Here is a 24,858-nt window from a genome sequence, read left to right on the forward strand (position 1 = left end):
ACAGTAAGCATTTTTGATCAATTGAATTTAATTAAACAGAACGGCAGTGTAAATAGAGGGTAAACAGCGAGCGTTTCTCCGTTAACTCTTTGAGAAGGTTTTCATTTCTGATGGGTGCACGTATGACCTAATAACATCTCAAAAACAAAACAAAAAATTGGCAACAGACCTCGGCCGACTGCCAATACTGGCTCACAGCAATGTACCTTTCCTCTAGAAAAGACTGGGATCCTGCGGGTACATCGTCGTTTGAGTTTTCCTTAAAAACATAATCGGAGAGCATAAACGAAACGAGCGAAGGATGCGAGGCCCTTTCATAACCAACCACGTGTAGGTCTATGAAGATACATGACTGAGGAAGATAGAAAGCACTAAATCCTTGAACCTCTGAGAGACACTAACAATAAATACAAAACAAGACAATTATAATAAAAGATATGTACACACATTTCCAACAATAGGGTCTCTATAATACTTTAAACCTTTAAAATGGCATACAAATATACTTCTGCTCAACTTGTGTGAAGCACTAAATCAGGTCAGTTAGAAAATTAATAAAGGATAAATTATTATACAAAATTCATCAGTCGCTTTACAACAGGGGTGCGAGTCCTGGCTTTGTTTTGTTTGTTTGTTTTTAAATCCACGAACACAAAAACAAATACTCAAAAACCTGAATTCATCCCATTTAGAAAAATACAACTTGCCGAAAAAGCGTCTGTAAAATATTCCCTTGTTTGAAACGTTCCTTTGTCCGTAGTTCACACGTGAAATTAAGTGCACTTTAGATCGACACGGTTGAGTCCGAAGGGTTTTCCTTCATGTTGTCCCCATCTACGCGAAATTAAAAAGAAAACTCCATATCGTTGAATGTCTGAAACGCGTCGTGTACTGGTTAAATCAAAATCTGAATCTGCGTGAAACTGAAGTTTGTGTCATTTCGAAAGGAAACGAAAAGCTGGCGGATGAAGCGTTTATTCCTAATGGGAACGGAACGGAACGGAACGGAACGGAATAAGCCTCGTAGGAAAGGAGGAAACGGAGGAAGAGGAGGAAGAGGAGGACGCAAAGGACGCGACTCAACCGTAGAGGCAGCGGTGGGATAAAGGCAGGACAGACACGGTGCTGGCGTCCCGCGTCTACAGCCTTCACAGGACGTCCGGAGCTCTTCTCAAACTCACACTGCATCAGTGAGGGACCTTGGGCTACAAAAGAGGTCGGTGGTTAGTGGGTTTGCATATGCAAATATTGTGAATAATGTGAAATGCAGGCAAAAACTGCAAGTGTCATCTACGGAAGTATCCAAGGTTTTTACACTTGTGGACATTTTGTAAGCATTCTTAAACACTAAATTATAAAAAAAAAATAAATAAATAAAAATCACTACAAAATTCCATGATTTTAAATAAGTTATACAAAAATGATATTAAAAACAAACAAAAAAAAACACCAGAAAAATATAGTCACTACCAAAATTAATTTAAATTAAATAACTTTTCAAAATAATATATATTTTGAATATTAAAATGTTTTTTTAATTATAATTATTAATACTTTAATTTTACAATTTGCTTTTGCTTGTTTAAAAAATAACTTATTATTTATATATTATTAATAAAACATAAAACAATGACATTATACAGAATATAATGAATTAAAAATAATATTTTAAATGTGCTTACCTGCTTCGAAAATGTTTACTAATAATTATTTATTTATTTATTGTTAATTATTTATTTATTTATTATTTACTAGCATTCAATCATTGTATTGAAAAATGATTATTAATAAAAACATTAACATTTAGTTTTATAATAATATCAATGTAAATTATTTACTATTAAATAATTAAATATAAATTGTCACAATATTATTATTATTATTATTATTATTATTATTATTATTATTATTATTATTTAATATACCTTAGTTTAAATTAAAATGTATTATTTTTATTATTGTATATATATATATATATATAATTTTTTATAATATTTTTTTTATAATAAAATATACATTTCAGGATTTTTCATAACATAACATATATATATTACACATATTTTATGGTTCTAGGAAAATGTCCTGATGATTTTTATCTTATTAATAATTAATAATCACAAATAATAACTGATTTCAACTTATTAATAATAAATATATATATATTTTTTTTTTTTTCTTTTTCTTTAATTGCACATCTTTTATGGTCTATGATTTTATATAACCTATTATAACTTATTATTTATATATTATTAATATAAAAATAAAACAAACAATAATAATATTTTAGAATATATATTATATTTTTTTCCAGGCTAGAAAAATATATATTTTTAATGGAAACACATAGAATATATGTAATTCTTTTATAATAATAATTATTATTCTATAATAATAAAAATAATAATAATACATTTTCTATTTTATTTAAATATTTTCTTATATTTCTAATTCTATTAAAAATTACAATAGATAGCTGGATAGATCAATTCAGTCTCACATGTGTTTTACCTGTCTGGGGATGGCGCTGTGGGTGGATTCGGCGACTGACGACAGCAAACCGCCGCTGCTCTTCCTGAATATCCCGTCCAGTGCTGTGGATTTGGTGCTTTTGCTGGGTTTGTCGCTGCCGGCGCTCGATCCGGAGCTCTTCCTCTTCCTCCCATCAGAGGAGCCGTAGGGCAGCGGGCTGTGGGACGAGACGCCCCCGTGATCCCCGGTGAGCGCCTGCGGGAGGGACAGCTCCACGCTCCCGTACCTGTCCTGGTCCCTCGGCCTAGGTTTGGCCCGCACGCTAAGGGCCGCCGTCCCGTTACTGATGTGCGCCGCGCCCAGTGGCAGATGGTAGCTGTTCCCGCTGTTCCCGCGCTCGCGCTCTTTCGTGACTCAGAGGCGGGAGGCGCTTTCCGCTTTTTTGATCCCGTTCCGTCCCCTGAGGCTTTGGGCGGCTTGGCCGGTTTATTCCGCTGCGGTCTGGCTCCGGGTTCGGGGTCCCGGATGCAGAACACCCCAGCGCCGTTGTGAGAGAAAGAGGTGGAGTACGAGACCATGGAGACGCCGTCCAGAGGAGCCGCCAGCGCGTGGTTGGGGACGAACGGAGAGCCGAGGGGGGAAACTTCAGTCGGGCTCGTCATGCTCTCCACCGCTAGGGGGACTTTCCTGTGACAAACAGGATATGACATCACCAGTGTGCGGCAGGAAGCCATGTGGCACGTTAACCTAAATGCTGTGCATTTACATACTGAAAGTAAACACTTTGTCCCTTTGTTAAACCGTTCAAGCTCTAACATTCATTTAATTACTTTCATATCTGGGTCATATTTCGCCCCAAAATTAAAAAAGAAAAAAATAATAATTGTTTGCATAAAGATTTTTTTTTTGCATATAAATTTACATTATTATTATTTTTAGTAGTAGTATTTAATATATATTAATTATATTTTTGATACATTATCAAACATAAATTGTGTTAGATGTGCTTAACTGCCTTGAAAATGTTTACTAATAATTATTACTTATTTACTGTTTATTTATTATTTACTATCATTCAATAATTATATTTATTAAATTATTTAGTTTAATATTTTTTTTTAAATGATTATTAATAAAAAAAAAATGTAAGAATTTACATGGAATGTTTTGTTTAATGAAGCATCATGAAAATAATATAGATTTCAAAAATAATAAAAAATAATAATTTCTTATGATTTTTAGGTGAATATAAAATTTAGCACAAAGAAATGGATTAATACGTTTTTTGCACTGCAATATTTTAAGGTGGTTTACTTCATTAAATCTAAATTGTTATTATTATTATTATTATACATTCAATTTATTATTTTATTATTGTTATTAATATACATTACATTTAAACGTGCTATTATTATTATTACGTTTTTTGTCAAACATTACGGAATAATTAAAATTATTAAAAAATAATATTTGTAAATATAATAAAGTAATAATAAAAAATAATTATTTGTAAATGTGCTTAATCATCATGAAAATGTTTACTAGTAATAATTTGTATTATTTCTTTATTATTTCCTGTCATTCAACAATCATATTTATGATATAAAATATTAAAATATTATTCAGCTTAATAATATGTAAAAATTATTAATAAAAATGTAATATTTTTTGTTTAATTATTTATTAAATGCAATAACATAAAATATCATGAATATATTTAATTTCTTAAGATTTTATTAAAAAAATATTTAAAATAAAATTCAAAAAAACATATAATTTTATTTGTATTATATTTTATTTATATATTATATTTATATATTATAGTTTTATTTATGAAACAAAATCAGCATAAAGAAAATTAAGCCTATTTGGGGAACAGTAAGATTTTAAGGTCTATTTTTTAAATAATAAATTTTTTAAAATCTTATTAAAAAAATTACTGTTAAATAACTGTAACTCTAATAAAAAAAAAAAACAATGCCAATGTTTATTTGTTTATATTTGAATGCTAAATATTTTTTTTGATTTTGGGGTGAAATATGAACACAATATTTAAGAGCATTTGAACTGGAAAAATAGCTAAACTGTTTGTATCTGGCCATAAATTCTGAGCAAGCGGAGGGACAAACGTGTAAGTGTGGTTCATGCGGGACGCTCACCTCCACATGAGAGAGTTGACGTGTTTTTCCACCATGCAGTGAAGCGCCAGCCGCACCCGGTCCCACCGTCTGTCGAACACGTAGTGACCCCGTCCCATCAACCGACTGCTGAACGCACAACACTAAGACAAAGGACAATGCGTTTTCACGTTACATTCCTCCATTTGTTAAATGCTTTATGCATATACAGCAATATACAGACTCCCAAGTGTTGTATTGTAGTGGTTCGGCTCACGCTCATGGGTCGCGGGTGGTGCGGAGAATAGTGGCACAGCGGCTTCTCGGACTCCTCAGGGAGGTCGGTTTCTCCTTCGTCGCTGGACAGACGCGCGTCTCCGCTGCAGCGCTGCCAGCCGGGCGCAGGTTCAGGAGGAGGAACGGGCGCAGAGCTGAACACGACTGCACCGCCGACAGACGCTCTGCCAATGAAACACTGGTGAAACTTGAGGAAAAACTATTTACTATTTTAAATCAAGTTATATATTTAGTATTATTTATATGCTCTACTATTAAGATATTTTTGTTTATTTATTTAATTTATTTATTTATTTTAATTTTTATTTGTTTTGGTAATTGTGTTATGTGCTTTTGTCTTTTTTTTCTATTTAGCTTTAATTTATTTTTTATTTTAGTATTAGCTTTTTGTATTTTAGTACTTCTAGCAATTTAAAATCAAGGTGTGAATATTGCAATAGATTTAAATGCATTTTTATTTGCCCATACTTTCCTGTAAAACCTGTCTTTATACTACAATCTTTCCTTGTCCCAATTTAAACCTGTTAAATTATTATTTTGAAGTATTATTTATATATCATTAGTTTTCATTCATTTTTAAGTGTTTTTTCTTTTTTTTTTTAATTTAGTTTAAGTTTTAGTAATTTTATGTACCTTTTTTATATTTTTATTTAACTTTATTTCATTTAATATTTTGAATTTAAATTGGCTTTTATGTTTGTATTTTAACTTTTTCCAGTTTCAGTAATTTTAGTATTTAAACTTATTTTATTTCATTTAGTTGCCAATTTTTATTTTAAGTTGTTCTAATTATTCATCGTCACACTATAATCATGAAAAAATATAACGTCATATATTATAGTGATAATATTTATTTTTTTATTTTATTTCAGCATCATTTTAACAATTCAAAGTGCTCCATCACTGACAAATATTAAATATTTTAAAATATTAAAATATTAATACTGTTTAACATTACAAATATTTATATTTAATATTTAATGTAAAATGTTTTAGTAAAAATATGTATTTGTTTTATAAGTATTATGTTATTATTTTATATAATATTATTTATACAGCATTATAGTATTAATTAATGTTTTCAATTACTTTATTTTATTTTCAATTTTCGTTTAAGTTTTGGTCATTTTGTTATGTACTTTTGCCGTATTTATATTTCTATTTAACTGTAATTATTTAATTATTGTAATTATTTGACTTGACTTTCTTGACAAACTTTTTTTTTTTAATCTAGTTTAATATAAATGTTTTAGTAAAAATATGTATGGAAAATATTTATATAATTATTTATATTTTATATAATAATTTATTATAATATAATCTATATAATATGTTTTAATTAAATATTTGAAATATTAAATATTTTAATGACCTTTTTTCTATTTCACTTTTTTTTTATTATATATATATATATATATATATATTCTGTACCTGTGTAAGTGTGAATTGGCCAGCTGCAGTTTGAGAGTGGGCGTGGTCTTGGCATTGGTACAGCTTGTGGATAGGCTGGTTGCTGCGTCATGTGACTGTGTGACCTGCACTGATTGGCTGCTTGCTTGAACGTCCTTTTTCTGCCCCGTCTCCTTCTCCTTCGCTCGTCCCTTATGCTCCGCCAGAAGGAAGTCGAAGTCTTTCCTCCGTCCCGGGACAGCTCGCCGATGGGTCAGTGAGTGAGTCTACGACATACACAGACAATGTTAGGAACACCACCACGATCAACGATTGAATATGATTAAATGACAATAATAACGATACCAACCTTACAAGTTAAAGATCGGGTGCAAGGCCGCTTTGTCTCTGGGTCCAAAACCCCACAGTGTTTATTAGGATCAAACACTCTCCCTATACAACAAAACAGATCGTGATATTATTATAAATTACGATTAACATCACTGTTTTCACTGAATAACTGTGCTTTTCTTTTGCGCAAGAGTCTCTAATCATTTTCATTCCATGTAGACAGTGAGGCGTTTTATTAGAAGCATATCTCAGACCTGAGCTTTGATTTCTGAGAAATTGTGGTGAAGGTTGTTTTAGATGCAGAATTGTGATTAAAACAATGTAGTCCAGCTCACGTTGCTATCTGAAGCTCACATAAACACTTAAACAAGCCCAAACTCTCTGTAATAGATCGTGAGCGAGTGTGGCGGCTGCTGGACGCAGCGGAGGATCTGGCAACCGAGAGCAGCCAATTACAGAGCATAAATCAAAGCTCTGGCGGGCGAGAGCCCAGTAAACAACATACGGAGAGAGACGACTGACCCGCTCAACGCTAATCAGTTAGCACAGGCTAGTTACGACTAAATATTCATGCTTCCAGACAAACAACAAGCCAACAAACCAGAAACCACACAACCTGAGTTTGAAAACAGATGATGTTTTTTTTTTGTTGTTTTTTTTATTGGCTCATTATTTTGTATTTTTATTTGTTTTATTTCTTGCTTCCTCTTTTTTTTATAAGTATATACAATTAATTTAACAACAACAGAACAGAATCCTTAGAAACTAAAAGTGTTTTTTAGCATTACTTTGTATTCAGTTTTTAATTTTTTTCATTTGGCTTTATTTTTATTTATTTATTTCTATATTTGTATTTATTTATTTATTATTTATTTCTATATTTCATTTAATTTATTTTTATATTAAATATAAAAATTACAAATATGAATTAATTTGCTTAAGTTTTCCTTCTAATATATTTTATTTTAGCTATATTTTAATTAACAAATATTTTAGAATTTAAAATTTCAGTGTTATTTTGATCAATTTTAATACTTAAGTTTTTTTTTTAGTTTTTTATTTTAGCATTATTTCACATTTTTATTTTTAAATTAAAAATTTAACAAAACAAAAATTTATATTCAGTTTAAAAAAAATATTCTTTTTTTATTTAGCTTTATTTTATTTATTTCAGTGTTACTTTGATCAATTTTAGTACTTCAGCTTTTTTTTTTCTTTTTTTATTTTAGCATTATTTCACTTTTTTATTTTTAAGTTTTCCTTCTAATTTATATTTTATTTTAGCTATATTTTAATTAACAAAAAATGTATATTCAGTTTAAAAATATATATTCTTTTTTTTATTTAGCTTTATTTTATTTATTTCAGTGTTAGTTTTATCAATTTTAGTACTTCAGCTTATTTTATTTTACTTTTTTCATTTTAGCATTATTTCACATTTTCATTTTTAAGTTTTCCTTCTTATATTTGTATTTTATTTTAGCTACAGTTTAATTAACAAAAATATTTTATATTCAGTTAATATTACAGCTTATTTTATTTTATTTTAGCATTATTTTACATTAAAATTTTTAAGGTTTTCTTCTAATATGTATAATTTTGTTTCAGCTTTTTAATTACATTTTTTTAAACATTTGTTAACAATATACATTACAGTACTAAAAATATCAAGAAAAACAATTTTCATTAAAATTATGTTTTATTAAACATAAAAATGCAAAATAGAAATTAATTTACTTAAGTTTTCCTTTTAATATTTATATTTTATTTTTAGCTATATTTTAATTAACAAAAAAATGTAAGATTTCATATTAATTTTTTTCTTTCATTTTTTTTTCATTTTAGTACTTTAGCTTATTTTATTATACTTTTTATTTTAGCATTATTTAACATTTTAATTTTTAAGTTTTTCTTCTAATATTTATGTATATTTTTATTTCAGCTTTTTTAATTTAACTTTTTTTTTTTAGTTCGTTAACAATACACATTACAGTACTAAAAACATCAAGAAAAACATTTTTTCATTAAAATTCAGTTTTTTCATTAAAATTCTGTAATGCAAAAGATAGAAATTAATTTGCTTAAGTTTTCCTTCTAATATTTATATTTTATTTTAGCTATATTTGAATTAACAAAAATATTGAAGTAGTTTAAACTAACAATAAAACACTGCTTGTAACCACATTTTATTTTATTTCAGCTTTATTTAATGAAAAAAAAACTTTTAATAGTATTAATTAACAATTAATTAAAAACTAAATATAATTTTTAATTAAAAAAAAAAAAAGCAACCAATAATATCAAAGCCCTGCCCTCTCCTGCCCAATCAAATCAATTGAAAAAAATCATGCAAAAACACGTTAGATCTGCTGCAAATGCATTTCTTCTTGTTTCAAAAGACCTTAGCGCAATAGATATACTAAACAAGCATTTGTTACTCACCCGACACTCTCCGGTGCCGTCCGCCTTTGGCTCCGTTCTGGTGCTTCCTGTCCGGTGGAGAAGGAGGGACTATCGGTCTCCGGTCCAATAAGGATGGAGACGTGGACGCCGCGGGCCTCCTGTCCTGTGGGGAGGGCGAGGGGGCGGGCCGTTTCTCCAAGGGCGACCGCGACGGGCTGGGCCGCCTGTCAATCAACGAAGGGGGCGTGGTGGAGCGAGGCGTCACGGGACCGCGACCGTTCAGGAACTTCTCCTGGTTCTTGTGAGATGCTGGTGACGTCAAGGAGGACTTGAGAGGAGCGGCGGATGGAGAGGAAGACGTGGAAGAGAAAGAAAGGGAAGAGCCCGGCGTGGGAGACGTGGAGTTGACTTTGATGTGCGCTCCCTCCGATCGACTGAAACACGGCATCTTCTCCAGACTCACCACAGGTAAAGACACGCTGGAGAAAAGAAACCGTGTATTTTAGTTTAATTAAAAGCATGTATGATTAGATGGGGGGAGGCTTTTACTCACCAGGCCTTGGCTCGGGCTCCTTTGGGCGGATAGACGGCCAGCGGCGCCTTGCTGAAACGTGAGTGTGGGTAATCGCGAGGAACCCGGAAGGGAAGGGGCTCCACCTCGCTTTGGCCCACCGACATCTTGGCCTTGACAGGAACCAGAGGCGTCCTGGAGCTGCTGGGCGAGCAGTGTCTCCTCTCTGACGATCACGACACACGAATACAACCAAGAATACAATATAAGATCAGGAGACTCTCTACAGGAAGTGCTAAGCCACCTCTACAGATACGATAATTATAACAGAAGTGTGTACTAAATCATAATACATTAAAAATAGTATGTGCACACTTATATTGAACTGCCAATATAGCACACAACCAACATTCAGGAGTAGTTTGGTTTTCGATTGACTTTTTCAGTTTTAGTAGCATTTGTGTTGAGGAATCTGAGGCTGAAAATGAAACTGCAGTTTTAAAAGTATGAAACTAAAAATTAACCAACTATGAAAATTAAGTCACAGTATGTGATTAAGAGATGTAGTACAAATAAAATATGTAAAATATAAAATAATAATAAAAAAAATACTATTATTATTATTATTATTACATATTTTGTTTACTTTATTTTATTTTATTTTTTATTTTCCCAATAAGCAAAACTGAGTACAAAAAAATAAAATAATTAAGACATGTTTTCCACAATGTTTTTCATTGGTGTAATATTTCATTTTAATTCTTATACTGGAGCATATACATTTTTATTTATTCGCACCAGTATAACAGTACATAAATAAAATAAAATAATAAAAATAATATTTTATTTTATTTTATTTTATTTTACCAATAAGCAAAATTCAATATAATAAAATAAAATAATCAAGACATGTTTTCCACACTGTTTTTCACTGGTGTAATATAATATTTGAATTCTTATACTGCAGCATATAAATTGTTATTAATTTGAACATGTATAACAATAAATAAAATAAAATGAAATAAAATGAAATATTATATTATTTAAATAATGATATTATTTATAAGCAACAAAGTCATGCTTACATGTAAATAAAAACAGTATGCCATAAAGGGGTGTGTATTAAAATTAATTAATTAATTAATTAATTAATTAATAAATAATAAATATTATTATTATTATTATTAATATTATTTAAAAATAAGACAAGTTTTCCAGACACTTTTCCCACACATTTAATATTATTAATCTTAATATTATCCACACATTTTAATAATAATAATAATAATAATAAATATTATTATTATTATCATTATTATTATTATTATTTAAAAATTAGACCAGTTTTCCAGACACTTTTCCCACACATTTAATATTATAAATCTTAATATTATCCACGCATTTAATATTATTTTTTATTTTTATTTTAAATAAATATTTTTTATTCATTTGCACCAAACACTATACAGTTTTTAAATATACTAATAACAATAATAATGTTTGGTTATTTCATTAATATATGTATTAATATATATTTTTATATATGTACCAACAACACTACATAAGCATAAATAAAATAATTAAAATAATTAAAATATTAAGTTATTTCATTAAATAATAATAATAATAATAATAATAATAACAACAGCAACAAGAACAACTTCTTCCACACACAAACTTAATTTAATATTATTTTTAAATAAATATTTTTTTATTTATATGCACCAAACACTACATAGTTTATAAATAAACTAATAACAATAATAATATTTAGTTCTTATTTAGTTATTATGTTTACTACTACTACCACTATTACTATTATTATTATTATTAACAATAATTATTATTATGATTATTATTATTATGCACTATTTACTTACATGAAGAGTTTGGAATTTGAACTGAATCACTGAAATGAATCAAACTCTAGCACTATCTTTTGCTGTTGAAATTTAACACAAAAGTGCGATCAAACAACTCTTTCCTAAAACTTTAGCACGTTGTGAAACAAGAAGGGTTTGTGAAACTAGTTTTATCGACACGCTCAATGGCGCATTAAAAATCCTCATTTTGTATTTCCAGTTCAAAGTGACGTACTGGATTCCACATGTAAACAAAAGACTCTGTTAGTACTGTCTGTTAGTACACTTACGGTTCTTGCTGTGCATGGCTCTGGAGGGCTCGAGGTGGACGCGCTCCTCTCTACTCACTGTTCAACTATTCCCCAACTACCTGCAATTACAAACACTCATTATCACACACTACACCACACAAATTAGGGGCCTACGACATATAACTGATGTATGGTGTTTCAAAACACTACACTGGGCCAGATTACTGTACTCCAAAACAACAAAAAGTCCTTGTTTATTTTCAAAGTGAATAATAATAAAGCTCCTGGCTGGATCTGGCAGTTCACTAACCGGCCTTGGCTTTCGCATTGTGTCTCATCTGCCAGCGAATCTCAGCCAAGAGCCACAACACCGTGTGCGAGGACTCAAAAGAGCTGATTTCAGAGGCTCTGTTTGGACGGGAGAAGCCCTCGCTCACAACAAAGTCCGACCGCCGACCAAAAGAGAGAAACAATGGCCCGGCCGCTCTGACCGCAGGAGGAATTCAGCGCTGGGTTGGTCCGAATATGCGGCAGGTGTGTAAATACGCGTGTAGGTGTATCCCGTGCAGCTGGACTGAGAGTAAAAAATTAAAAAAGACCAAAGTCCATCGTGTTCACAGGTATGCCCACGGTCTGATGCTGTTAAAATCATCTGAAGACTAATCAGTTACAGCTGGTGTGTCTTTAAGAGGATAATGAGAAGTAAACACAAACACCTATAGTTCGATTTGATGCGTTCAGAAATGTGTCATTCTCAGTGCTGCCACAAGAGGCGCTATAACAGATATTAGCATAAACCTTTTCAGCGTTAATTTCGGCAGTTGGTTTTTTCATTCAGTTCAACTGAGGTCACTGCAGCATGGAAGCTGGTTTTCATCACTGAAGAAAAAATAGAAAAACAGTGTGTTGCTATGCAGTTGATAGAGTGTTCTAAATGGATTTAATTGTGTTGCTATGCAGTTGCTATGGTGTTCTGAGTGTTTTAGTGTGTTGCTACACAGTTGCTATGGTGTTCTGAGTGTTTTAGTGTGTTGTTATGATGCTTCTAGAAAGTTCTAAATTGTAAATGTGTTGCTATGTAGTTGCCACGGTGTCCTGATTGTTTTAGTGTGTTGCTGTGTGGTCACTAGAGTATTCTAAATGGATTTAAGTGTGTTGCTATGCAGTTGCTATGGGGTTCTGAGTGTTTTAGTGTGTTGCTATGCAGTTGCTATGGTGTTCTGAGTGTTTTAGTGTGTTGCTATGCAGTTGCTATGGTGTCCTGAGTGTTTTAGTGTGTTGCTATGAGGATTCTAGAAAGTTCTAAATTGTAAATGTGTTGCTATGCAGTTGCTATGGTGTTTTGAGTGTTTTAGTGTGTTGCTATGCAGCTTCCAGAGAGTTCTAAATGGCTTTAAGTGTGTTGCAAGGAAGTCGCTATGGTGTACTGAGTGTTTTAGAGTGTTGCTATGCAGTTGCTATGGTGTTCTGAGTGTTTTTACTCCATTGCTATTAGGCTTCTAAATGGATTTTAGAGTGTTGCTATGCAGTTGCCATTTTGTTCTGAATGTTTTAGTGTGTTACTATTCTAAATGGATTTAAGTGTGTTGCTATGCAGTTGCTATGGTGTTATGGGTGTTTTAGTGTGTTGCTATTCTAAATGGATTTAAGTGCGTTGCTATCCAGTTGCTGTAGTGTTCTAAAAGGTTTTCAGTGTGTAGCTATGCAGTTTCTAAAGTGTTCTGAGGATTATAGTGTGTTGCTATGTGTTTGCTATGGTGTTCTGGGTGTTTTTAGTGCGTTGCTATGCTGTTGCCATGGTGTTCTGAGTGTTTTTAGTGCGTTGCTATGAAGCTTCTAGAGAGTTCTAAATGATTTTAAGTGCATTGCTATGCTGTTGCCATGGTGTTCTGAGTGTTTTTAGTGCATTGCTATGAGGCTTCTAGCAAGTTCTAAATGGTTTTAAGAGCGTTGCTATCCAGTTGCTGTAGTGTTCTAAAAGGTTTTCAGTGTGTTGCTATGCAGTTCCTAAAGTGTTCTGAGGTTTATAGTGTGTTGCTATGGTGTTCTGAGTGTTTTTAGTGCGTTGCTATGAGGCTTCTAGAGAGTTCTAAATGGTTTTAAGAGAGTTGCTATGCTGTTGCCATGGTGTTCTGAGTGTTTTTAGTGCGTTGCTATGAAGCTTCTAGAGAGTTCTAAATGATTTTAAGTGCATTGCTATGCTGTTGCCATGGTGTTCTGAGTGTTTTTAGTGCGTTGCTATGAGGCTTCTAGCGAGTTCTAAATGGTTTTAAGAGCGTTGCTATCCAGTTGCTGTAGTGTTCTAAAAGGTTTTCAGTGTGTTGCTATGCAGTTTCTAAAGTGTTCCGAGGTTTTAAGTGTGTTGCTATGCGGTTGCTATGTGTTTTTTCTTTACCGGCCCAAGTGTAAAGAGTCGTGCAGCTAGAGTCTCTGTGATATTCTGCTCTCTAGATATGACTCAGGTCCCTCCTCCAATGTACGTCTGCAAGATTTCTTCATCAGTTTCACTAAATCCAAGCCAGGACGCTCAGAAAATCGTCAGCACAGCTCTCCCCAACAAGTTGCAACAAACCCAAGCAATAACAATAGCGAGAACTACCTTACAAAACACCCAGGGTAAAACTTCCCAGTTTAAAAACATTGCCCCAGCATGAAATAGCATTTCAAAACTAATAAATAAGACACAAGCTGCGTAGTAGTGACATCACTCATTGTAAACCCGTTCACACACGTCTGAATGCGCGTGTGTGGTCTGCGATTAGCGTCTCTGTATCTGACAGGCCACAGGAAGCCACAGGCAGCAGCTGAGCTGCGTTTGTTTACATCCGGCCCACGGCTGCAGGAAGATGACCACTAGCAAGGCCCAGTCCTGCTCACGACATTTACACAAACCGCGTAAACTGAAAGCTAAGCAAACACGTGAGACGATCAAAAGCGTCCGCTGTGAATAGCACTCGCACGTTGGTCGGGGAGACACACTTACCCAGCCTGTCTGCTCCACGGCGGTTGAGAGGATGGAAGAAAAAAAACAGAAAGCGAAAGAGAAAAACACAAGAGAATAGCATGCCTCCCGTGTGGCTGAAGGCATCCCGCCCTCTCTTTCTGGGCCACGGTGTTTTGAGTTGAATAGCTGCGAGTCGTTGACCCCTACGCTGAACCCTCGCAGCCCCGCAGCTGCCGCGTAGCTCTCCGCTCTCAGAAGGGGGGCGGCAGGGGACGAGAGAGAAAAAGCAGCTATGTGAAAACGGCGTCAGAAGGGGCGAGCGCGAAGGAAAGCTGCCAACGGGCCTTCCGTGCACGAATGTGCGTTATCGTCGCCTCCCGCCGAGCGAGACACCTCTCCAAACCGCACACACACGTGGTCTGGGCACAAGACCAAAGACAGATGTGAGCTGAACAGGCGAGATGAGACGAGCGCAGAGAGGCTAAAACGAAAGTAAACAAGACGAGCTGGAAAACTGGTGATGACTGCTGGAGCGTTTCTGCCCTGGGACAGGATGCTTTTTGCAATGGTTTTTCACCACAACAATACAACACAAACTCATTTTTAAAGAGATAGCTCACACAAAAATAAAATTGTGTCATCATTTACTCATCCTCAAGTTGTATGAGTTCTTCCTTTGGTTGAACACAAAAGAAGATATTTTGAAGAATGTTGGAATGTCAAACAGTTGCCAACAGCCATTGACTTCCATAGTGTTTTGTCCCATACTATAGACATCAATGGCTGTCGGTAACTGTTTGTTTACCAGCGTTCTTCAAAATATCTTATTTTGTGTTGAGCAGGAAAAAGAAACTCATACAGGTTTGAGTAAAAAACGCCAAATTTCAATTTTGGGTGAACTGTCCTTTTAAAGCCACAAACACGAAGATAAATATACTGTAATACAGTAAAAAATACAGAAATATTATTCCAATTTAAAATAAGTGTTTTCTATTTGAATATATTTTGAAATTAATTTATTCCTGTGATCAAAGCTGAATTTTCAGCATCATTAATGAGTCTTCAGTGTCACATAATCTTTCAGAAATCATTTTAATATGCTGATTTGCTACTTATTAATATTTTTGTGAAAACCATAATGATAAATAGGAAGCATTATTTGGATTTTTTTCATAAATGTCTTTGTCACTTTTAATCAATTTTATGCATATCTTGCTAAGTAAAAATATTAATTTCTCTAAAAAAATCTCCTAAATTTTAAAACAGTTTGAATATTTTATAATTAACTTGAGATAAACTGTTCTTACAGTTGTAATGAATGACTATAAAGTGTATAATATGATTTTTTTATTTAAATATGCAACTTGCAATGACACTTTTGACTCTAGCAATGATGCTCAAAATTCAGATTGACAAATATAACGGTTTAATATTTTTTAAATATATTGCAATATAAAACAGTTATCACAAATTGTAATTCACTATCAGTCAAACGTTTTTGAAGAGTAATGTTTTTAAAGTCTCTTCTGCTCACAGTACAGTAAAATTTTGAAATATTTTTCTATTTAAAATAACTGTTTTCTATTTGAATATATTTTAAAATGTAATTTATTCCTGTGATTTCAAAGCGGAATTTTTAGCATTATTACTCCAGTCACATGATCCTTCAGAAATCATTCTAATATTCTGATTTGCTGCTCAAAAAGCAAATTTTTATTACTATTATGTTGAAAACAGCGAGTATATTTTTTCAGGTTTCTTTGATAAATAGAAAGTTTAGAAGAACAGCATTTATCTGAAATTGAAATGTTTATTATCACTTTTGATCAATTTAAAGCATCCCTGCTAAACAAAAGTAATAATTTCTATAATTTCTTCTATAAAAAGGTTTTTATTTCAGATAAATGCTGATCTTTGGATCTTTTCCATTCATCAAAAAATTTAAAAATGTACTCAACTGTTTTAAATATTTAAAAAATGTTTTTTGAACAGCAAATCAGTATATTAGAATGATTTCTGAAGGATCATGTGACACTGAAAACTGGAGTAATGACGCTGAAAATCACATAAATAAAGTACATTTTAAAATATATTAAAAAAGAAAGCAGTTCTTTTAAATAGTAAAAATATTTCAGAATTGTATTGTTTTTGTTGTGCTTTGAATTAAATAAATGCAGGCTTGGTGAGCAGAAGAGACTACTTTAAAAAAAACATTACAAATCATACTGTTCAAAAACTTTTGACTGGTAGTGAAATACTTCACAATGTTAGTTTTTTTTTTAATCAAGTAAAAGCAGCTTTGGTGAGCATAAAAATCGGTGTAAATATATACACACACACACACACACATGAAAAGTGATTCATTTTGTCTTGCAACTCAATTTTGTCAACACTGTTAAAACCAGTCACTTTCTCTCACTCAGTGCCCAGATCGTAATATAAGGTTAAGTTGATGACGTTTGCTAAATTAAACAGTGTTTTAACACACCTCAGGTGTAAGACCGTGTTATGCAACACGTATAATAATGTAAACGGCAAATGACTCTATGATTCTTGCTTTGCAGTAAACACCTCTATTATAACCTTACACAAGTTACCTTTACATATCATCCATATATTTAGCTCTAGCCATAGAATTAAGGGTTTGATTTAATAGCATAGTAGTTTAGCTTAACTACTATTACTGCTCACACTCAAGGTTAATGATTTGAACAGACTACAAAACACTACAGACATGAATGAAGCAATCAGACTTGCAATTTTCTACATCATTAATATCAGCTCTAAGAACACATTCATTGCATTTATTTCTCTCAAAGTGAAAATGATTTGAGATAAATGTATTAAAAACTGCACAATAAACCCAAAACAGTCTTAAAACATCAATCAAAGCACTTAATGAGTTACTGAACGGAATATCGGAAATGTATAATGCACTTCAGCACACGAGAACACGAGAAATGAGACCATTAAATTCAAATAATATCCTCCTCATAAATCAGTATCATTGCATGTTCAAATGATGACTGTCAGCAAGTCACGATCTGGCCAACACACACTTACCGTAATGAGTCAGGACGTCCTGAGGCTTAACGACTTTGATGCAGGCATCGCAAACGACAGGTTTCAAATCCTCACGGGTTGGGACGTGACCATACAAAAGCATATCTACAGCCGAGAGCGAGACAGAGAGTCAGTGAATACGACAACTCTCAAAACCACTTCACACGTGACCCTAAACCACAAAACCAGTCTTAAGTGGTACGGGTATATTTGTAGCAATAGCCAACAATACATTGTATGAGTCAGAATTATACATTTTTCTTTTATGCCAAAAATCATTAAGATATTAAGATCATGTCAGATATTTTGTACATTTCCTACCGTAAATATATCAGAAGTTAATTTTTAATTAGTAATATGCATTGCTAAGAACTTCATTTGGACAACTTTAAAGGTGATTTTCTAAGTATGTGTCTCGGCCAAATATTGGAAAGCTTCAATGGAAAGCTTATTTATTCAGCTTTTACAAGATTTTTTCCCAAAATGGTCCTGTGGTGTAACAAACATTGCCATCTTTTTCTCTCGAGGCAAACTGTAAAGTGTTGCTTATCACAACTCTTTTATGTTACATGTGAATGAATTAAACTACCAAAACACTTTCTTAAAGGAACAGCTCATCCAAAAATGAAAACTTGCTGAAAACTTACTCACTCTCAAGCCTTCCAAGATGTAAATGAGTTTGTTTCTTCATCAGATTTGGAGAAATGCAGCATTACATCACTTGCTCACCAATGGATGTGAATGGGTGCCGTCAGAATGAGAGTACAAACAGCTGATAAAAACATCACAATAATCCACAAGCAATCCGCACCACTCCAGTCCATCAGTTAACATCTTGAGAAGCCAAAATCTGTGTTTGTAAGAAACAAATCCATCATTAAAATGTTTTTAACTTCAAACCCTTGCTTTTGGCTAAAATTAGTTCTTTATCAGTACTGAAAAGTAGATTTATCTGAATCAGGTGAAAAATATGTACAAGTCAAGCACTGTTTACAAGCTACAACAGTTCAAAAGGGCTCTATATAGGTGATATATAGGTGGATTCTAATGTGACAACAAGGATTATGGACTCGTATTTTGGCCAGAAGTGATGGTTTAACGTTAAAATTGTCTTATTGATGGATTTGTTTCTTACAAACACACAGATTTTGGCTTCCCAAGATGTTAATTGATGGACTGGAGTGGTGTGGATTACTTGTGGATTATTGTGATGTTTTTAATCAGCTGTTTGGACTCTCATTCTGACGGCACCCATTCACATCCATTGGTGAGCAAGTGATGCAATGCTGCATTTCTCCAAATCTGATGAAGAAACAAACTCATCTACATCTTGGAAGGCCTGAGGATTAGTAAATTGTCAGCAAATCTTATTTTTTTGGGGTGAACTGTTCCTTTAAGAGAGTGTTTTGGTAGTTTAAGTCATTCACATTTAACACAGAGAACTGCAATAAGCAACACTTTTCAATTTTGTCTTGAGAGAAAACAATGGCAATGTTTGTTACACCACAGGATTTTTTTTTTTTTTTTTTTTAATTACCTCCACTCTAAGTAATAAATTGTCAATTTTTCAAAAATGAGATTTATACATCATCTGAAAGCTGACTAAATAAAGCTTTCTATTGTTAGGATAGGACAATATTTGGCCAAGATACAACTATCCGAACATCTGGAATCAAAATATTGAGAAAATCACCTTTAAAGTGTTTCAAATGAAGTTCTTAGCAATGCATATTACTATTTAAAAAATAAGTTTTGATATATTTACGGTAGGAATTTTACAAAATATCTTCATGGAACATGATCTTTACTTAATAGCCTAATTATTTTTGGCATAAAAGAAAATCGATAATGGATGTGAATGGGTGCCGTCAGAATGAGAGCCCAAACATCTGATAAAAACATCACAATAATCCACAAGTAATCCACACCACTCCAGTCCATCAATTAACATCTTGAGAAGCCAAAAGCGGCATGTATGTAAGAAACAAATCCATCATTAAGACGATTTTAACTTTAAACCATCGCTTGCGGACAAAATATGAGTCTGTAATACTTGTCACATCAAAATGCACCCATATATTTGCTTAGAGCTGTTTTGGACTGTTTAGCTTGTAAACAGTGCTTGATTTGTGTATATTTCTCACCTGATTCAGATAAATTGACTCATTTTGGCCGGAAGTGATGATTTGAAGCTTAAAAATGTCTTAAAGATTTCTTACAAACATGCAGCCTTTGGCTTCTCAAGATGTTAATTAATGGACTGAAGTGGTGTGGATTGCTTGTGGATCATTGTGATGTTTTTATCAGCTGTTTGGACCAATGGATCCTCTGCAGTGAATGGGTGCCGTCAGAATGAGAGTCCAAACAGCTGATAAAAACATCACAATAATCCACAAGTAATCCACACCACTCTAGTCCCTCAATTAACATCTTGAGAAGCCAAAGGCTGCATGTTTGTAAGAAACAAATCCATCTTTAAAACATTTTTAACTTCAAACTGTCACTTCTCAACAAAATACGAGTCCATAATCTATAATAACGCTTCATCCAGTAAAAGTCCATCTCCTGTTGCTGTCTCACTTCAAAATCCACCCACATATTTGTTTAGATCTCTTTTAGACTGTTGATTTCTGCATATTTCTCACCTGATTCAGATGATTCGACTTTTCCAATACTCATAAAGGACTCTATTTTTAGGGTTTGAAGCTAAAAATGGCTTCATGATGAATTTGTTTCTTACAAACACACACAATTTTCCTCTTAAGATTTACTTGTGGATTATTGTGATGGTTTTATCAGCTGTTTGGACTCTCATTCTGACGGCACCCATTCACATCCATTGGTGAGCATGTGATGTAATGCTACATTTCTGATGAAGAAACAAACTCATCTACATCTTGGATGGCCTGAGAGTGAGTACATTTTGGGTGAACTATATATTTGTTAATGTAATAATCATTTTACAGCCGTGAGCGACATGAAATTTATTCTGAGTGCATGTGAGTTTTTTTTTTTTCCATCTGACCCAATAAATTATTAACCAAGGTTGCCAATGAGGGCTGACATGAAACCATGTATAACACACCAAATGTGACATTTTGAGATGGGAATCATATTTAAGACTTGACTAGCAGGACTAGATGGACTAGTGACCAATTATACGTCACGTTTAGTGATGCATTGAGTCAGTCATGGTCAAGCTGATGATCGGTGGAGATCTGTGACGTCAGCGTTCACAGGAGCCTGTCAGATTCGCTGAGCTTTCTCCCACCACCCATGCAGAATCACTGCGCACTTCCGCTAGTGCACACCGAGAACGCACACGCTAACACACAGAGAGAGCTAGAGCTCATGTTCACAATGAGAAAAACAGAGCTGAACTGCATTAACATCAGCTGCTTGCGTGTGTCGTGGTCAGACGCTTAAATGGTAGATTATGGTTAGGTTCAGAATGTAATACTATGAATACTGTGAAGTAAGTACAAAAATACCACTGACTGTTTATTTTTTGTACAGTATGTGAAACAGATCCCTTCCTAACTATTTGAATGTACAGCATGTTCAGCTATTATATAATGCAATGTTTGTTAATGCTCTTTTTTAAAGTTTTACTCAACATAAACAGATATAACAGATTTTTATTATTATTATTATTATTATTATTATTATTATTATTATTATTATTATTTAAAAGCACTTGTAGCAAGCTGGTACTAAAATAAAAATATTTTTGTTGTTGTACTTTTTTTATTTTAGCATAACGTGGTACATTTAAATAAAAAAATAAAATTTAATGATATCAAAATATTTATTTGAATACAATTACAATAAAAATAAAATATTAATATTATTTATTAAAATAAACCTGACGAATATTAAATATTACAACATAATGAAAATGTTTGTTAATAAATAAAAATACATATATTATTAATTAAAATTAAATATGCAGTATTAAAAACATTTAAATTCTGTATTTATGTTAATATAATTACAATAATATCAAATATGAATAATATTTTATTATTTATTGAATTTACAATATTAAAATATAATTAGATTTTATTTTTTAAAAAATGCAATAAAGACATAATATTAGTGATTAAAATGTAAAAATATTTTTTTAATTCTGTATTTATTTTAATAATAACAGTATAATTACAGTAATATTAATATAATAGTAATAGTAATATAATTAAAGATTTTATTTTATTAAAATACAATAAATACATAATATTAGAAATTAAATGTAAAATATAAAATGTCAAATATAATGTAGATATTTTAATATGACTTAAAAAAATAAAATATTAATATTATTTATTAAGATAAAACTAATAAAAAAAGAAATATAAAATATTATAATATTAATAATATTAATATTAAAACATTTAAATTCTGTATTTATTTTTATACAATTACAGTAATGTCAAATATTCATATTATTTATTTGAAATTATTTGTTTATTTAATTTACAATGCTAAAATATAAAGATTTTGCTTTAATAAAATGCAATAAAGATATAATATTAGTAATTAAAATAAAATGTAAAATATGTATATTATAATTTATTTTAATATTTTAATTTATTTTTATGTTTATTTTAATATAGCTTCAATAAAAATAACTTATTAATTTTATTTATTAAGCTAAAACTGAAAAATATAAATTACAATGATAAACGTTTACGTTAATAAAATAAAACAGAAATATGCAATATTAAAACCATTTAAATTCTGTATTTATTTTAATAAAATTACAGTAATTTAAATATTAATATTATTTAATTTACAATATTAAAATACAATTAAAGATTAACCTTTAATAAAATACAATAAAGACCATATTTGCGATTTAGAATAAAGTATAAAATATGTCAAATATAATTTATATATTTATTCCAATATAATTAATATTAATATTATTTATTAAAATAAATTTGAAAAGACATTAAATTCTTTGTATTGCTGTAATTACTCAAAGGTATTGTTTATGCATGCAAGTAACATTGTTTCATTGGTAGCACAAGATTTTTTTTATTAGCATGTTGTATGAACTTCCGAAATCCTAATATCGTGACAGCAATTGAAAACCACAGAAAGTGCAAACAGTGACAATGCATGCTGTGAAAGGACAGTATTACCCTAAGCCAATATGAGCTCTGACAACAATAATAACATGATGACACAAGAAGAAACGCCCACCCTCATGACACACACACACACACACACACACACACACACACACACTCTCTCTCCTGCTTTACTGAGTTTGATCACCTCTGAACCCTTCAAGAGCTTCTTCCCAGCAGTATCAGAGTAAAGATCTGAAAATATTCAATATCCCCGCATGTATGAGACAGTCACTGTAAGCAAACAGTTAACCTGCACGCACAGTTACAGACACTGGTAGCTAGATGGCTGTCTTGATCCAGCCAAGCAACACACACGCATACAAATACGCACACGAACACACACACACACACACACACACAGTGTCTAAACTTATACACACTCCGTCCCTGAGCCACTAACGTTCACGCATAAAGTACAGAAGTGCATGACAGCTGTCAATCACTCGTGACATACGCTGATATGGGTGCACGCGCGTTTACGGCGCGTTGTTTATGCTGCAGCGCAGATGCACGGAGGACACGCGCGATCTCCCGTTATAAAGCCTGACATGATCGAGTGCCGTACCGCAGTCGAGCGGGTGTCTGAGGGCGGTAACGGGACTTACAGTGTGTGTTGTGGCTCCTGTGTGCAGTACGAGCGCGCGGCGGTACAGCGTCGCCATTGCTCTTCCTTCTTCCTTCACAGACAGCGAGACGAGCGAGCGAGAGAAACATATGACGCCACCTTCGCCGCTGTTCGGCCCGCGTTCGGCTGCGCTCGGCTGCAGGAGACGGAAAGGTGAAAGGTTGAACGTGTGCATCGTGCGTTTATACAGTACACTATTATCCTTCTATTCTAACCGTGCCATCGAGCCATTTTATTATTATTAACAGTACTAGTAGTGATATTTTTACATTATGATTACATACTATTGCTTACAGAACAGAGAAGTATTAATACATTCATTAAATTAATAATTAATTAATAAATATGTTTATAAAACATACATGTAATTAATAGAAATAATGAATAACATTAATGTAATCATATTATTATTAGTTTTACTAGTTATTACTATTATTACTAGTTGCTGATGTGGAAAATAATAATAAAAAATAAATAATAATAATGATCGTTGTTGTTGTTATTAGTAATAAATGTATTAACTGTTAAGTATAAAGTATAACATTAATTACATTTTATTTTTTACATACTATATAATAAATATTAATCAATACTTTTAAAAAATAAATACATATAAAAAATATTATTTAAAATAAAAGGAATATTAATGTAAATACTATTACTACTACTAATATTATTATTATTATTATTATTATTATTATCATCACTGAAAGTTGTAATAATTATTGATTATAAATTAATCATATTTTATTTTTTTACATATAAATAAATATTAATGAATACATATATTCAATCAATCAGTTAAATCAATTAAATTAATAATTAATTAATTAATACAAATTAATAACATGAATGTAATAATATTATTAGTAGTATTACTAGTTATTACTATTATTACTACTTGTTGATGTGGAGAATAATAATAAAAAATAAATAACAATAATTATTATTGCTATTGTTGTTAGTAATAAATGTATTAACTGTTAAGTATAAAGTATTCAATTAATTACATTTTATTGTTTACATAATATATAATATATGTTAATCAATACTTTAATTTTAAAATATATAAATATAAAAAAAATATTGAAAATACTATAAGGAATATTAATGTAAATATTACTTACTACTACTACTACTAATTTATAACAATAATGTAATAATATTTTAGAAAAATGACTAGTTACTAATACTATTCCTAGATGTTGATGTTGAAGATAATAATATTAATAATAATAATAATAATAATTAATATTAATAATATTATTACCTGAACTTGACTTGAACTATTATCACTATTATTTTTATTATTATTGTGTTACTAATAAAATGTATTAAATGTTAAGTATAGAATTAATTACATTTTATTTACATAATATAATAAATATTATTTAATTTAATTAATTTAATTATAAAAAACAAAAGTAATATTTATGTAAAT

At 31.5% G+C, this 24,858-nt stretch overlaps 1 protein-coding gene across 1 annotated transcript; it reads right to left on the bottom strand.

Moving 5' to 3' along the window:
- Positions 1–312: 312 nt before the first annotated feature.
- On the bottom strand, positions 313–23,541 carry atxn7l1 (ataxin 7-like 1). Its single transcript, XM_051108110.1, is given in 11 exon segments — positions 313–1,205; positions 2,509–2,873; positions 2,876–3,156; positions 4,629–4,750; positions 4,864–5,047; positions 6,315–6,559; positions 6,643–6,725; positions 9,066–9,505; positions 9,580–9,763; positions 11,690–11,769; positions 23,398–23,541. Coding segments are annotated over 10 exon segments (1,938 nt in total). The 5' UTR covers positions 11,706–11,769; positions 23,398–23,541; the 3' UTR covers positions 313–1,187.
- Positions 23,542–24,858: the final 1,317 nt, after the last annotated feature.

Source organism: Labeo rohita, chromosome 4 (assembly GCF_022985175.1).
Source record: "Labeo rohita strain BAU-BD-2019 chromosome 4, IGBB_LRoh.1.0, whole genome shotgun sequence".
Classification (NCBI taxonomy): Eukaryota; Metazoa; Chordata; class Actinopteri; order Cypriniformes; family Cyprinidae; genus Labeo; species Labeo rohita.